This window comes from Pseudophryne corroboree, chromosome 2 (genome assembly GCF_028390025.1).
Source record: "Pseudophryne corroboree isolate aPseCor3 chromosome 2, aPseCor3.hap2, whole genome shotgun sequence".
Taxonomy (NCBI): Eukaryota; Metazoa; Chordata; class Amphibia; order Anura; family Myobatrachidae; genus Pseudophryne; species Pseudophryne corroboree.
In genome coordinates this window covers 958,837,237-958,853,683 of record NC_086445.1, presented here as the reverse complement: position 1 = coordinate 958,853,683, position 16,447 = coordinate 958,837,237, and the positions used below count along the sequence as shown (strand labels likewise).

Sequence of the window (16,447 nt, the reverse complement as noted above, 5' to 3'; positions counted from 1 at the left end):
AGACTTGCTGCAGATGCAGTGGCAGACCCTCCAGCTGTACCTTTTTGGCAGGTACAGTGCCTTTTTTTATGGTCAGTACCTATTTTTGGCTCTCCAAACTTCCATTGAAAGTATAGGAAAAGGGGCGTGGCATGTCACTGTACCCTTGGTCACGCCCCCTTTTTGCATTTGTATTGATTTTTATGTGTAAATTGTTGGAGGGTATGTTGCTGCAGATGCAGAGGGCGTATTTCGGGGTGTGGACCTGAAGTTGCAGCTCCATCAGCCCCACTATTAATCCTGCTCCGTGAACGCACAGCAGCCAAAGGGCGGAACTTCCCATTGGATGTAACCTGTGTGGGAGGGCGTTTCTCACCCAATCAGCTGTGGGCTGGGTGTGAAAGACCTGCTGCTAACCCAATGAGAGCTCCCAGAGTTATCCACACAGTCACAGAGCGATAGATCTGGGCAATTTTATAGGAGATAGTCTCATTTCAAAATACTTTTCATTGCTAGAAATTGAATTATTTAAGTATTTTCCTAATTTTTTCACAGCCAATAAATAGTTTTTGTAACTTTTCTGATTATTTGCAATACAATGTTTTATAGGATAAATGAATCAGGAAAACAAAGTGTTTTAAAAAATATATAGTCACAAGCATAACTGCAGTATATAGTCACAAATATAGTACAGTAAGTATAAGAAAATATATATTACGTACCCACACCCACATTACTGGCTTGGCTGCTATCTTGGTATCCACTTTCTAATTTCAAACTATTCTTACTGGAGTTTTTAAAGGTGTTGTCCATTTTAGAAGAGCTCAAAATCCTAATTAGTTCCCAAAATGTAACAACTTAATTTTCAAACTCTGTAGACATTGATAATTGATAATCGTGGCACCAGATAGAACCATCCTGGTTCTTCACTATGGAATGCCTACATCGCTTGAAAAGTCTTCTGGCCAAACTTGAATGTTATTTTAGGTAATAATGAGTGTGATAATGTGGGAACCCCACCTGACCACCTGTGTATGCAGAGTTACCTATGTACATTAACTCCTAGATGCAGTCAGTCTTAGCATGGCAGGAGGTGGCTCTGTGGAAGTGGTGGCCAGACTCTGTCCTCAAGGACTCCTATCAGTTCCTGTTTTCCAAACTATGTGTCAGTTAGCAATGAATGCATCATTGTTCCAGCTAGGAGATCTGGAAAAAGAAGAACTGTAGGGATCTATGAAGACCCTGTCTGGCCACCGCAGGTCTATGGCTTTTGTCAAGATGGGCAGTAGTCTTAAATGGCTGTACTATCAACCTTTTGACAGTGTTCTCAGTAAGGATGTACTTTCCTGATATGATGTTAAAATATGGTTAACAGACAAATGTTTTACAACTCACTAGACCCCTACCTTTATTTTTAGGTTCTATGGTAAATGGATGGGGGTCTGCGTCTGATGAGGATCGTATCTATTCTAGTCGTAGATCTAGTGTAGTTAGCTCTTCTGATGACTCGATATTTATGAACGGCAACTTTGCTCATTCACTGGTTGCAGCAGCTGATAAAGCTGGTTTCACACTCAATGGAACCAGCCTGTCCAGAGCAGGTTTGTAGACTTTGAGCTGGTGCATATGGCATGAGGGACGGCCTTGTTTTCTTGGGCTTTCTTTCCTCTCCATGAAAGTAACTTATGCTGCTGGCTTAATTAACATGCATGGCATTTGGTGGATGGAAACTTTCATCCTCTGCATTCATGTCTTCTTGGGTGACCATGAACAAGCATATTCTATTTCTTTGCCTATATTTTCCACTGTATAATATTAACAATGTATATTTTACATGTGGTGCTCTTATTGCTATCATTGCTTTACCGTGTATATTTGTAATTGAAATGTTCACTTTCTCATAATTCGCTGTTAAACATTACTGCATATGCACAATTCTATCCAGCGTTTCAAACCATAGCTCCCGACCCACTACCATCCAGATCAATGCTCGGTATTTGTTACAGCCTTGGCGGAACACAGCATTGCCGGGTTCCTTAGCAAAATATGAGAGATACCCGTAATTTTTGGTCTACCCCTCCATAGTTCTGAGCATATACGGGGGTTGGTATATGTAAATGGATGCTCAGTTTAGGGATTCACAGGTCCTCATCCATGGTCAGAACAGCAGAACAGGAGCCTTGGGAGGTGACCTGGAATTAATGGAATGCCTCCTCTCTGCACTATGTATTGGCTGAGCTTATTGCAGTGATGGTCATTTTATGACTGGTTAGAACATGATTTAATTAAGAGAGTTTGTAATTTATACATTTGTAATTTCTTCACTGTAGCAACATATATATGAAGAGGTGGCCACTACCAAGATTGGCACTTGACATCATAGACAAGTTAATAACATCTATTTAAAATCTTAAAATGCTCAAAAAAAATTGTCTGTATTTAAATACATCATGGAAGGCTTTTTTAGAAGCTGCATGATTCCGTGATGGAACAACACATTATAGAGCTCTAGTACCGGAATTCTTTTTGAGGGGGCATTGTCAGTTACTAAAACAGAGTTCATCCATGAAGAAAGTTTCTGTAGCATTGACCTGAGCGTAGTCTCATTGGTTGCCCAGTCGTGTCTTCTTCTGCTTAATTCATTTGCATGGGTGTTGGTTAAGGCTTGTCAACATCAAGCTGTGGTTATTGCAAGAATAACAATCAATAATAAACTTAAGGATGTCATTGTAATACAGGCAGTCTCCTTTCCGAGAATTACATTCTGGTGTTATTTTTATTTCCAGGCAAAATGCAGTCTTTTTGTCAGAAGCCGCGACCTTCCAGTCCATTCTCCACTGAGAGCAACACTTCAGCCATCAATCACAGTCAAAGACCACGGCCCACTAAAAAACACAAGGGAGGCCGGATGGACCCGCCTCCTGTACTTCGTAGAGAAGTCATTGCAGAAGGTGAGTTTAGGATACTCCTTTGTATTGAATTCAATTTTTGAAAGTGTCTCTTATAAATAATTGGACTATCATCCCATGTTTGCCCTGTTTCCGAATCCGATCTCCTAAGCATGTATTCATGTCTTCCTACAGTATATACCTAGAATTACATAAAACTGATGTGAATGTTTGCATACATAATACAATTTTCAGAGTAGGAATGTGAGTTGTCATTTATTGTCTACCTGAAATTGCCGTAGCTCAGTGATTTTAATTTATTATTCCAACTTTTTGCTTTTATTCAAATATTTTATTATTCATACTTTATTATTTATACGTTTGCTGAAGAGCTTTAGGGGCAAATTCAGTATGAATCGCAAGTAGCGATTCGTACAGAATTTTTGCTGAGGGGCGGCGGGCGCATGCGCAGCAGGTCCTACTGCACATGCGCCCGCATTTTCTGCAGGGGCCCCCAGAAAATACGATCGCCTCTGCCTGTCAATTAAGCAGAGGCGGTCGCAGGGCGGGAGGGGGGCGGCAATGCTCTGTTTTCTGGGTGGAAACGGAGCTTTGCGGAGCTTTGGACTGGTACGCGCGAACAGGGGCGTGTCAGGGGTGCGGCCGCAGCGGCTGCGTGACGTCACACGCAGCCGCTGTGACAGCAAAAATGGCGATGGGACTCCTGCGGCCGCAGCTAAGCTGCGCCGGCAGGAGTCATCCTTAATTTCTGCTAACAAGCACAAATTGCGTGCTGTTCGCAATTTCTGCTTGAAGCAGGGGGGAGGCGCCATTCAGCATGATGGGCGGCCCCCAGCATGCGTGCTAATGGTTAGCAAATTCTGCTGATTAGCAGAATTTGCTAACCTTACTGAATTGGCCCTTTAATTAGTAACTGAAAGCTTTCCGAAAATAGCAAACTCTTCAAGTATAAAAGAATAGAACCATTAGCACAAAGGAATATTCAGCAATCAGGTATTTTATTTGCAAAGTTGAGTTTTAATTAAATGTAATTTCACATGTACCATATGGAACATTTTAATATTTTATTTTAAATAATGCAACCTGATGTTGTTTTTGCATTACATTGTAGCATTAAAATTTTAGATCCACAGCAAAAATGATTTACTCCCTTGTATTTTATTTATTAGTAAAGGCTACAAGTAAACTAATGGGATCCATAATTCAGAAAAAAAACAACAACAATTCAATGATTCTGTGTTTTTTCCCCTCATTTAACAATTCTTCAATCCACCAATCTGCGCCCATACATTGACAGTATTTGTCAGTAATGTGCAAATCATTTTCAGTAAATACAGATCTGCCATTTTTGATAGGCTCCTCATTTTACTGGTAGTGGTCGGCATATTGGCTGACCGTTACCATACACTAGCAATGTACAGCCCTGATTGGTCAGTGAAATCCAAAATGTTGGACAATCTGATTTACCAATTCAAATCACTTTTAGTTCGGAGTTTGCTATCATCTGCAAAATGGGGAATTATGCCATTCCATCGCAGATCTATGGGTCCAATTAGAGAATTTTATTTTTTGTCTCTTTTCTAGAGTGCCAGGTCACATCCCCAATACACCATTTCCTGTTCTTACACATGATTAAGACAATTACGAGAAGAATAAAAAACAATGGCTTTGTCTAAGCGAAGTAAAACCCTGAAACAAATAACATTAATATGTCTACTGTGCAAATAACAAAGTGCAAAGTAAAAAAAAAAACAATTTGTTTATTGGTCCACTAAACTACACAAATTGCAATTATGTGAGAAATGGTTAATGGCATTTGTACTATCCATCACTCTCCCAACTGATACCAATACATGTATTTTTGAACCACCTGTAATATGAAAATGTCTGTTATCAACGCATGGTTCATAATTGTTCTGAGTCCTCTTAATCCATTGCGAACATTTCTAAATATATATTTTATCGTTTTCAAGATCTGCCGCCACCTCCTGAACCACCGCCGTGTCAAAGTTTGAGACAGCAAATGCCCAATCAACGCAATGGTCCTTCAGAAAGAAAAGCGAGTTCTCTCGAAAGACATACATCAAACATGGATGATGCAAAGACCTCATTGGAACGTCATGGTAGAACATCCTTAGAGCGGCAGCGACAAACGCAGGAGTGGCTTGGTTCCGCAGAACGCCAACACAAGCAGGCTTTTGGATCAGGTAAAATAGCAAACATTAGAGTGCGTGCATTCTAAGCAATGCCTAGCACCAAATATAAAAATTTAATAGTTTTTGTAAAAAATGGTAAAATTACCTTTGCAATATAATTTATTGGTATTCCTTTTGTTGTTAATCCTTCTACCCTTTTGGAATCCCAATGTCTTAGTCAATATGAAAGAGAAGTCAATCAATGTCACTTTAAATATAAAAAAAAATCATGTTTCTAGTTACTGGAAGTTTTGTAGTTATACAAAGTTAAAAATGAAACAAAACACATAAGAGACAAGTGTAGAGAAAAGAACAATGAAACAGAATATATAAGGCATATAGACGATATTGCTGATAAATAGTTGGTTGCAAGTAGACAATTTATACAGTCAAACAATCCTATATAATAAAAGGCTAACGCTGCTCCACACCTCTATGGGGGGAATTCAAGTGTTTTGCATGCTGGTGGCCACAAGATGGAGCCCAACGGAGCAGTTTTGTTGCTCCATTTGGGCGGGCACAGCTGCCGACGCTGACATTACTGGTATGTGGTTTCCGTCATTTTGACGGGCTGGTAACTACTTGTCAATAATTAATCGTGCCAGGCATTGTAAGATGCACTAGTATCAAATAGCAAATTAGCACAATAGTATGTGGAGGCACCAAAAGAAAAACAAATTAAAAGGGAGCGATGGCAGGGGGACAAGGGAGAAATATACTGGTTTTACCACACACAATAATCCCCAGTAGGTACACAAATTCCCAGTGGAGAGAGAGAGACTATCTGTCCCACAATTTATGAAATCTAGGAAGGGCCTTGCGACTGCTATATACAAGGTGCTCATGATTAATTGTGTCATTAAGCAGAGCCCACCACTTACTGTATGTATATCTGGAGGGTCTGGAGCACACCATGAGTGAGCAATGATTACCTTAGCCAGCGTAGAGAGGTCTAGAACGTGTAAGTGGTAACATTAAACTGCTCTTCAACATCAAAGCAAACAGGCAAACTTTAGCGTCCAATGGCGGTATTGCTGAGTAAATTGAATGATCTGCCTATATCAACTCCCAATAATCACAAAGACCGGTAGCAATTCCATGTTGAGTGGCAAAAGTTCCAATCACGGGCACGACATTTGGGACAGTTAGTTACAGCATTAATGTCTTAACGTGTTATAGCAACAGGGGTATATGCCCTATGTAAAATAAAGCAATGAATCTGTTGAAAACGAACACATTGGAAGGTATGACGTGTAGAAATTATTAACTGGGCCCACTGCTCTTCTTGGAGGCCCAAATCTGATCCCCATTTAATTCTAAGAGGCGCTAGATCATTCAGCAAGCTATGGCTACACCCCACAATTGCTCATGACCCCTAATGGCATGGCCCTGCTGATCTCTTGACGTTGCGACCTTGCAATTCATCTATTCTCTATAATTTACATAATCGACACCTGTAGATAAAAAGACAGCAAATTTAGTCCAGGCATACAGTCCATAAGGTTACTAAAATTAATATTTTACACATCCCACACCAGTTACGTTTTCTAATATGAATATGAGTTGCACTTCTAATTATTCTTTTGAGTCAACAAATCTTCATCAGTCTGTATTACACATGATAATTTTTTTTATTGCATATAAAACATTGGGGCAGATGTATTAAGCCTGGAGAAGTGATAAAGCAGTGATAAGTGGAAGGTGGTAACGCACCAGCCAATCAGCTCCTGACTGTCATTTTGCATATTGGAGCTGATTGGCTGGTGCGTTATCACTTTGCACTTATCACTGCTCTATCACTGCTTTATCACTTCTCCGGGCTAAATACATCTGCCCCATTGAGCTTAAATACGCCGTTCAGTGTAACTCTGACATTCCACTGCTGGCCTACTGTATTTCATTTATTGTGTTATAGAAACCCACTTCATTATACATAGACAATACCACATTTCACCTCTGTAATTTTCTGTGACCTGATACAGAAGCCTCACTCCTAACATGGTAATCTGCTGACGAGGAGTTAAAGGGCGTATGATAGACATATTTAGTAACTGTAATTGTAAACACTTAAGTTATTATGGGTATATTAATGTACATTAGGTATAACAAGGATGCATTTAATATATAACTTGTGCTGTACTAAGCATGTTTTCTGCCACACCATCAAATAACTGCAACGAAATCTAATTAGCGGGTAATGACACACTGACAATTATTCCCATGTTTATATATCTAAGCATATCTATAGCTCTTTCTTTATTTTTTTTTCTATAATTACACATTTAGAGACTACATATAATGCTCGCAAATAGAGCTCATATTTTAATTAATGGCAATATTTTAAAGATCAGCAATTTTGTAAAATATCAAGGAGAGCAGCAATCAAGGTAATTAGACAGGTGTGGTTGCTATTTAAGTACCAGAACTCCATCATGCATTTTCCTTTCTAAATTATTTTGCAAATGGATTTAAAGGAAAGCAGTATTTAAAATGTTCCGTTTAATTTCTATAAGACAATCGATCAATTAATGAAGTGCAGGTATATTCAGACTGCTGCGTTCCTTTGTAGATGAAATAATGATGCCGTACAGCAAGCCTTGTTTTCCATCTCCAGGAGGTCACAGCTCTACAGGAACCAATTCTTCAAAGGAGTCCACCGGACCAAGGAAAGGTGACATCATGAGAGGTCACCAGCGCAATGCCATTGATTTTCTTGACGTAGGATATTTGGGGCAAAACATTCAAGGACAGTTTACAGGTGAATTATGTAAGTAATTATATTTATACCTTCAGACATATTACAAATACAATAATAAGTCACGTTAGTTCCAAACTACTCCAGGAACCACAATGATAGGATTTGTGCATGTGCATAGAGGCGCTGGCAGATTAGTGTGCGACATAGGAGTGTGCATTGGGTGCAACCCACCAGCTAGGCAGACCCTATCCGAATTTGCACTGACTGTCCCGGGATCATCAGACACGGTCCAAGCTATGTAACTGGGGGTGGGGCAGCACAGGCTGAGGCGTTGGCATATGCTCCAATCCAGCACCACAACGTCATCAGCTGTCTCCCAGGAAGAAGTGAGCGGGCTGAGTTGGGGGCGGAGCTTTGTAGGGGCGTGGCTATGACATGCATACCCCTCAAGAAGAAACTGTGCTTGCCTATGGTCTATATAATGTACAGTATATATCAGCTAGAAATTCCTACACTAACTATAGGTTAATAATGTCGTCAAGATAGCTATTTGTTTTACTGTAATGGTGCTTAACACTGACAAATAAGAATCTCCATTCCAGGAGAATTGATTTCTGGTAAATGACAATCATAAATGTACTTCTATTAAATAAGGATTGCTTTTTCCATATTGTTGTCATGGAGACGTTTAAAACATTTTCCCAACTTTTATCAGTGTGTCACAGTGACGCATGCTGTAGGTAGTATTACTACACTGCGTAACATGTTATAAAGAATCCATTTCTAAAAATGACGTATGATGAAATTTTGCTGTTGAAAGTGTTAGAACAGAAGTATTTCCATCCCACAGATTTCATTGATGATAAGATTCATACACTGCCATCCCATTTGGCTATTTTAACAAGCAAAATAATTATAATGAACATATACATTTTATTTCTTATTTGGCTAATGATTACATAGTTTGTTTTTAGTTCTTGTGGCAAGACTAGAGCTGCTGTAACAACAAAGCATAGTCTAAAATTCCCCCCTGACACCGGAAAACATTTCCCTGTCCGTGCCCTTATTATCTTCACCTGTATTCTGTGCACATTCAAATATAAATTGTATTGAGCTCCACTATCCATCATTGCTCTGCATTACGGAGATACTGTACGCACTAATGGGAAGCTGGGAATCAAGCACATTATTTAGAACATAATTCAGCAAATCTCACACACACACAACACACACACACACACACACACACACACACACTATGTGGAAAACCTTTCTTCTGTGACAACAGAGAAGTGATGTAAATGTGACATTGCTTAGAAGATGGGCTGACCTAACCTTGAGCAATTCATCGCAGTAAAAAGGGGTCTTCAGCTTAGAGCAACTCTATCCATAGGCTTTCTGTCTGCTCCTAAATCAAAATCCGACTTACTAAGAACTGATAGTAACTTTGGGTCAGTCAATGAGCCGGGGCGGACTGCCCATCTGACACATCTGGCAAATGCCAGAAGGGCCAACGGTCTGATGGGCCGGTCCAGCCACACAGAGAGATCTGCTTGGCTTGCCGGCAGTGTAGCACATGGAGAGGTTGGCCAAGCAGCTCCGCCTCCTGGTGCTCTGCTCGGCCACCCAGCATACAGAGACAAGGGGGGCTGCTGCAAGGCCACACCCACATGAGCCATGACTTTGCTTTCTTTTCACGCACTCCGTCACATCAATTCCAGTGCTCTAATACAGCCTCAGTCTGTCTCTGAAATAGGCTGATATACAACAACAAACGTTTTACCACATGTCATTAACAGAGCCTGGGATCAATCAGTACAAGGAGTCAGGGTTAAGTTGGCGAGCAGACATATAATATATATTCTATACAACATATTTGTATAGAATAGTAGTGTACGTTAATCGTACACTTGTTATCCGTGCTAGAATTGCACTGTGAATCCGCAGCATACACAGCATTATATTACCAGTTCATGGCATGCCATTGGTTGATATTTTCTGTGTATGAATATATATATATATATATATATATATATAGAGAGAGAGAGAGAGAGCGTTCCATCTTTTTGTTTAAATCAGTTCACTAGAGACATTGGGGTGCAGCTTTAATGGGACAGGAAATAGTTCTAATTTTAGAGACCCGTACAAAGTCGCAGATGAAGTACCACGTAACTTGGCGTGAGAAAGAGCCGCAGACGCTGCATTGTAGCACTTCATATACAGATGACAAGGTATCACTGGAACTGCGAGCTGCATAGAGCCAGATGGAAGTGCTGCTTGCACCAAGTATAGGCAGGTGAAAGTCCCCACTGATGATGTAGAGTATGAAAGCTGAGCATACTGACAGGTAGTGTGTGCACCGCAAATGTTCTCTTTTTCCCCTGAGCAACATACAGCCGATATCCCTTCAATTCTGCCTCAGGCCCATATACAGTAGATTATTGTACATTTTGCTTTATTATGCAATAAATGTCTTTCTTACATATCTCTTTATTCTCTTCCCTTTCTTAGAGTACTGAAAAGCTATGTCACAGGCTGCTCTACAGACCAGTTGGTCTGGACTGATGAAAGTCACGAGGAAACTCAAAACAGTGCAATGGACATGATCATTATTTATGTAGGATTGGAAGGACTGTAAATGCAATGTAAAGACACAAACGCCACACATTTCCCACAGACGATTTAATTTACGTTTTCCTTCTTATATACACACCATCCACCTTAAATATTTCTTGCCAGGAGTACACAAAAGAGGAACCGCATCAAGGACGACAAGCATTTTGGCTTTGTACATATTTTTCTTTGATTGCATTCCTATGCAAGCTTGCCCTCTTTTGTTCATATTCTCCTTATTATTACTGTCTGCCCTTATTGTTCTATTGTACTATACTGTATGTGAATTAATAGGCTGTGTTGCCATATAAAAACAAAAAGAAACAAAACAAAAAAAATGAAACAAAAACTTTTTGTTTAACCGTGTAACATCCATGTTTTAAAATTTTGCACTGCAATTTTTATTTGACGATAAGCACAAAAACCTTACTCCTTGTGGCATGGAGGGAAAGAGACTGAATGTGAAGCGCGTTTCTGTACTATAAAGCGGCATTGCATATTGCTACAGGTATTGTATCTGTGCAGGATCACATGAGCGGTATTACCCGGTTTACAGAGAGGAGGGGGGGAAAAAAAGATTCTGGCAAATAGATTGGAACAACAAGGATCTATAATAAGCAATATGTTTGTTTTTTCTTGCTTTGAATATGGTGAAAAATCAATGTCATTGTTATATGAGAGTATGAATACATGTATTCACTTGTGGACGTGCATGTATGTACAATATATATTTATATATGTGCATATATTTTTTAATATGCACTTATATAAGTTACGCACATTTGTGTGTATATACTATATATAATATATAGTATATATTATATACTGACTAACATCCAATCTGGGGATTGTTGACTTTGGTGGAACAATTTTTGTGGCTCTTGCCTCTCTTGTATGTTGTGCGGAAAAAGAATCAGGATAAACGAATATACAGGAGAAGAGGGAGCTGTCTTTGGCACACCATGATTTGTGGGCTCATTCTCAGCACTGACTATGACTCGGGAAAGCTGTGTCTTTGGCATTCAGCTTTCATCGTGGATCTGTACGAGTCAGGAGAGAAATGACCACACATTGGCATTTTTTGCCCTGGGTTCTCCAAAGTACCTAGGCAAAGGGTGTTTCTATGCTTGATAGGGAAATCCAAATTGATGCTCAGTGAATGAGGATGAAGATGATCTTCCATTGCATTTTCTCTGCGTCCCATTCCTAAAAGCTAGTAAGTAGTAAACAACGCTTGTGACGAGAACACTCAATTTTATTTCTTTGTATTTGGTGCCAAAACACTGGTGTAGTGTGTACAATAGCCAAGACCTCACTAAGGTCAACATTGCCCTGATATTGGACATTGGTCTCAACATAAATATACATATTTACACGCATCATTGTTTTATATACAGGATCTGATACTCTAGACGTATCCAAAAGAATTCAATATTTTTATCTGCTCACAAGAAGACACTAAAAAGGTACAATAAGAATAGCTCATATTCCTCCAATAATCATATCTATTTTAGCAGAAAAATCCTGCCGTCTGATCAGTGTGCAATACACATGACACTTCTTATGACCAGTATATATGACCCACCCATCTCTTGGCTGGATCTGCCAATGTGGATACCACGTGTGGTAGAATTGAGAAATTAACTTTTATGTGCAAGGGCTCATAGAGGTGTGGGGGCAGTTACAGACCAGGTTTGTCTGGAAGGGGAGGCCCGAGCCAGTAAGGGAGGCGGAGCATGCCATTCCTCAGTGCCTCATTCTGATCAGGGTGTGACCACATGCAGCAATTGCTATGTATGTGAAAAAAAGGATTCATAATGAACTTGCTCAAAAGCAGTAAATACATACAAGTTCCCTAAGAAAATTTTACTTACCAAATTGCAAAAAGCACAGTAACTGTAGAAGGCATAAAAGAGAAACACTTGGCAGATTGTGCTGTTGTAACAAAATGTGTGGGAAATGTACATTCATTTAAGTCTCAGACATCACATATTAATTATAATTAAAAAACAATTTTCGATATGTGTGAAATGAAATTAATTTAAACACTGCAGTTTATGTCATTCTAGAAGCTTGGGCACAATGATTATTATTGGTGCATAAAATGGTTTGTGATATATTTTCTTTTATTTTTGAAAAGGCGCAAAAAGAGTTACCATGGGAACTAGCGCCATTATCTCATGCACAGGTTTTACCAACTATACCCCAGAGGTGGGATTATTTTAGGTGGTTTATTCTAATACCCATTCTCCTTATTTTACAGTTTTATATTGTCATGCACGTCCCCCACCCACTCCACTTCACAAAGCCATAATTTGAGACATGCCTCAGCAGGGATACAGGGCCATGAATACACAGTCCGCTGCAATTAAAGCCACCTGATTGTCCAGGAGGCTGACCTACTTCCCAGAGTCTGTGAGAACCTGAAATTCAGGCAAAATGAGATAGTCTGCTTTGTCTCACCTAACGTTGTAGCCTGTAACATGGCTTTACATCCATCTACTTTAAGAGGTTTTGTTCAAAAGAGTAACTGCAATTCATTTTTACACAACAAATTGTAAGAACAGCTTTCCTGTAAAATAGGATGCATTTGTGCTCAGAAACGCTTATTTACCTGCAACATTTCTATCATAAACAAAAGATTATACATTTAAGCTCAACAATGTCAAATAAAGTTTAACTACATTTGGTTACTTTTTCTAGCATTTAAGAAAAATATTGCCCTAACTTGCTAGGGGACTCTAAAACTAAGGACGGTACTAATCAAAGCTTGGAGAGAGAAAAAGATAAAGCAGAGACAGATAAAGTACCAGCCAATCAGCTTCTAGATGTAATTCTAGATGGACTATGTTTACAAAAATGACAGTTAGGAACTGATTGGTTGGTACTTTATCTCTCTCCACTTTATCTTTCTCCAAGCTTTGATAAACATCCCAATAATAATGCAGTGAACAACATAAACTTGTTGTAAATATACCATTTCCATCATTAAATTGGCTTTCGGGAGGTCAGTTGAAACTTATTTTTTATCACTTTAGCTATTGTGATTTTTAACACCTATTGCTGAGGTTTACCTGCAGATAATACAAGGTTTCAATCAATTCTTGTTGCTGGAGAAGTTACAAGATGCACATGAAATATTACGATGTGTTAAATTCTGCCCTTTAGATTCTTACTTAATTTGTAAAAGAATATGTACTTGGTCTAAGAAATGTAATTATTACAATGAGCTTACTTTAGCCCTACTGAAATATTTATAACAAAAGGTGCCTAAAATACATTTTCTGATTTTACAAGTGTCTAATGAAATGCTAGCCCACAGAATATTAATGGTTTTTGTTTGTTTGTTTTTTTATAATTTTCATTTTTGAATGAAGAATGTTGTTTTTTACATTCTCTATAGGAAATATTGAGCTGACAACCACTGGAACCACTATGTCAATTCTTCCACTGTGTGTTTTACCTTTTCCGTTGGAAAGTGATTGTATCAGTATTAAAAATGTGCGTTTTCATGATACATACATGGTACATATTTTTTCTTGGGTCACCACAGAAATATTCACCTGTGTAAAAGCAAATTACAGTCAGGGACAGTGGATACCTTTTGCATACCTGTATAGAATTTTTATAGCAATTCATTTTACTGAATAGTACATACCAATACAAAAAAATGGCTGTGTCTTCTTGCTTTCCTTTACACACAGCCTCTAATGTGGCTTGAGTACTACTGCCATCTACAGTCTCCTAGGAACAATAAATACTTGTAATAATTCCTATGACAACTGATGTAGTACCACCAAGTACTAGGAAGAACCCTTCTTTTTTTCTATGGTGGTTCTATTACACAATCATAAGTAAGTTGGATGAATGGAGTTTTTATTACATATAATTCATTTAGCTTTTTATATAGATAGAGATGTATCCTCATCTATCATCCATACATTATGAGTTGCGTTACACAGAGTCCAGGAGAACCGCTAGCTCCCATGTGACTTAGCTAGCTCCGGACGTCTTTTTTGACGAAAATGCATTTTATTCATTTAAAGGTGCAAATAGAATGCACAAGCAGACTATACTAATTAATATGATATGCGACGTGTATATTCTGTGTGTGACCGAGTCCATAAAATCATCACAATAGAACGTGGTGTGGAAAACAGCCGCTGACAATGTAACTTACCGTTTCATACTGTATAGAGCTGCAGTTGCACACAGAATATACATATGCTGCATATCATATTAATTAGCGTAGTCTGCTTGTGTATCTTATTAGCATCACATTGCAAATAAGATGCATTTTCTGGAAAGACACTCAGTGTTAGTTAACACGCACGGGATGAGGTGCGACTAGAAGGGCTGTTTAACGTGACCTCAGCAAACAACGACAGAGGACCCATCTGTATGTTCCTATAACCACAATCTTTCCACGTCATATTAATTGGAATCACAGATCAATGTATTGTTGCCATGATAAAATGTACTTGGAGTACCGGCTTGTAGTGTAGCATAATGCGCTCTCTCTCCTCTTGTCTCGGCAATAGTGGGGTATGGCATCCTAAAGCCAAAGACCCCTAAATACGTGGGTGCATACTTCATAATAACTTGTGAAATGGACATGTGTCAGATAATGTAGTAAAATAAATGTTGGGTGCCAGACCAACCATTTCTCCATGCTGAAAGGGTGGAACCTGTCTCCAATAGTGATGGCATTCTAGCAGTAGAGCCGCTTAAAGAGATGGATGGCTACAAATGAGGGGAATTCTGGGCTAAATGGCCACTGAGTAGGTGAAGGCTGTCATTGAAGTGATAAAGAAGAGGGTTGTGAGAAGAACAGGAGGGAGGACCCTGTTCCTAGGAGCTATCAATCAGAGAGGAGAGACAGATGACATGAACTTGTATAGGGACCTGTGGGCAGAAAGTAAGCGAGGTAGAGATGGCTGAGATAGGGTGGGGTGAGGTGAGTTTGAAGAGGACTATGCAGGGGAATGGGAGCCAGTGCATGTTTTGGTTTAGGGGAGTGGCAGATGTGAAATGATGGGAGAGGAAGATAAGTCTAATTGCAGCATTGAAAACAGATTGGAGGGGAATGAGATGGGAACGTGGGAGACCAGTGAGAAGTTTGCAGCAGTTGATCCGAGAAATGATTAGTTAGTGGATAATCAGTTTGGTGGCATTCTGGGAGAGGAACGGCCTGATGTAAGCAATATTGCATAGCCTACTGGATTGAGCCAGGGATTGAATGTGGGGGGAAAGGAGAGGGTTGAGTCAAAGGTGACAACCAATCAACCGAGTTGGGAATCAGATTCTCTCTATCATTTCCTAGAATGCAATAAGGAAATGATAGACATAAGATGATTGTTTGCTATGGGCAGTACCACCTCTTTTAACTTTTAGAAGCTTTAGTAAAAATACCTCTTAAGGGGGAAGATGATAAGTTCAATTTTGTCCATGTAGAGCTTCAGAGAGTGCTCAGACATCCAGGAGGATCAGCCTGTCACTGCCAGCCACAGGTTGTTCACTAATGTGCATGCACAATGGCCTTTTCTGCATACGCATTACTTCAGCCTGGGGTGGATAAAGCAAAGCCTGAACCAGGGAAGGCTTTTGCTGGGTCACCATTGTCAGCAATGGGAACCATGCCACTAATGCCATCTATAGATGGTGTTAGTGGTACAGTGACAAAGACAGTTAAGATTCGCTCACTGCAGTTTGTTACATGGAGAATGGAGGACATAAACCTTTCGGCAAGCGCTAGAAGTGTTTTGTCTCATTCTGAAATGAAGCCCTATGTTTTTACACGTTTCCTATTCCACCTGCATGTTACTTGGTTACATTGATTGAACTACAGTGTTTACCATTCACATAGCTGGTGTTGCTGGTTGTACTGGTTGCACAACATGTCAGGTCACTCGCACGTGCAGTCATACAAGATCAAGATTAGAAGTGCCTTACTCCAAAGTCTCCATTACTGCGAGTTCCATTCCAGCTTACAAGAAGCCACTTCTCCATACGCCATAGGTATATTCTGGGCTGACTTATAAAAAAAACTAATA

The 16,447-nt window shown here is 39.5% G+C and overlaps 1 protein-coding gene across 14 annotated transcripts in view; it reads left to right on the top strand.

The window, feature by feature from the left end:
- The window catches only part of ROBO2 (roundabout guidance receptor 2), a 1,589,073-nt gene extending 1,575,162 nt beyond the window's left edge, over nucleotides 1–13,911 (top strand). For 7 of the 14 annotated variants that reach the window (XM_063956330.1, XM_063956325.1, XM_063956332.1 and 4 more), the window contains 5 exons: nucleotides 1,398–1,580; nucleotides 2,766–2,930; nucleotides 4,862–5,095; nucleotides 7,653–7,850; nucleotides 10,293–13,911. In XM_063956330.1, the coding sequence (XP_063812400.1) occupies nucleotides 1,398–1,580; nucleotides 2,766–2,930; nucleotides 4,862–5,095; nucleotides 7,653–7,850; nucleotides 10,293–10,294 (782 nt within the window). In that variant the 3' untranslated portion in view covers nucleotides 10,295–13,911. The remainder of the gene's footprint in view (nucleotides 1–1,397; nucleotides 1,581–2,765; nucleotides 2,931–4,861; nucleotides 5,096–7,652; nucleotides 7,851–10,292) is intronic. The other 7 variants (XM_063956331.1, XM_063956337.1, XM_063956334.1 and 4 more) reach the window with 3 other exon arrangements.
- Nucleotides 13,912–16,447: the final 2,536 nt, after the last annotated feature.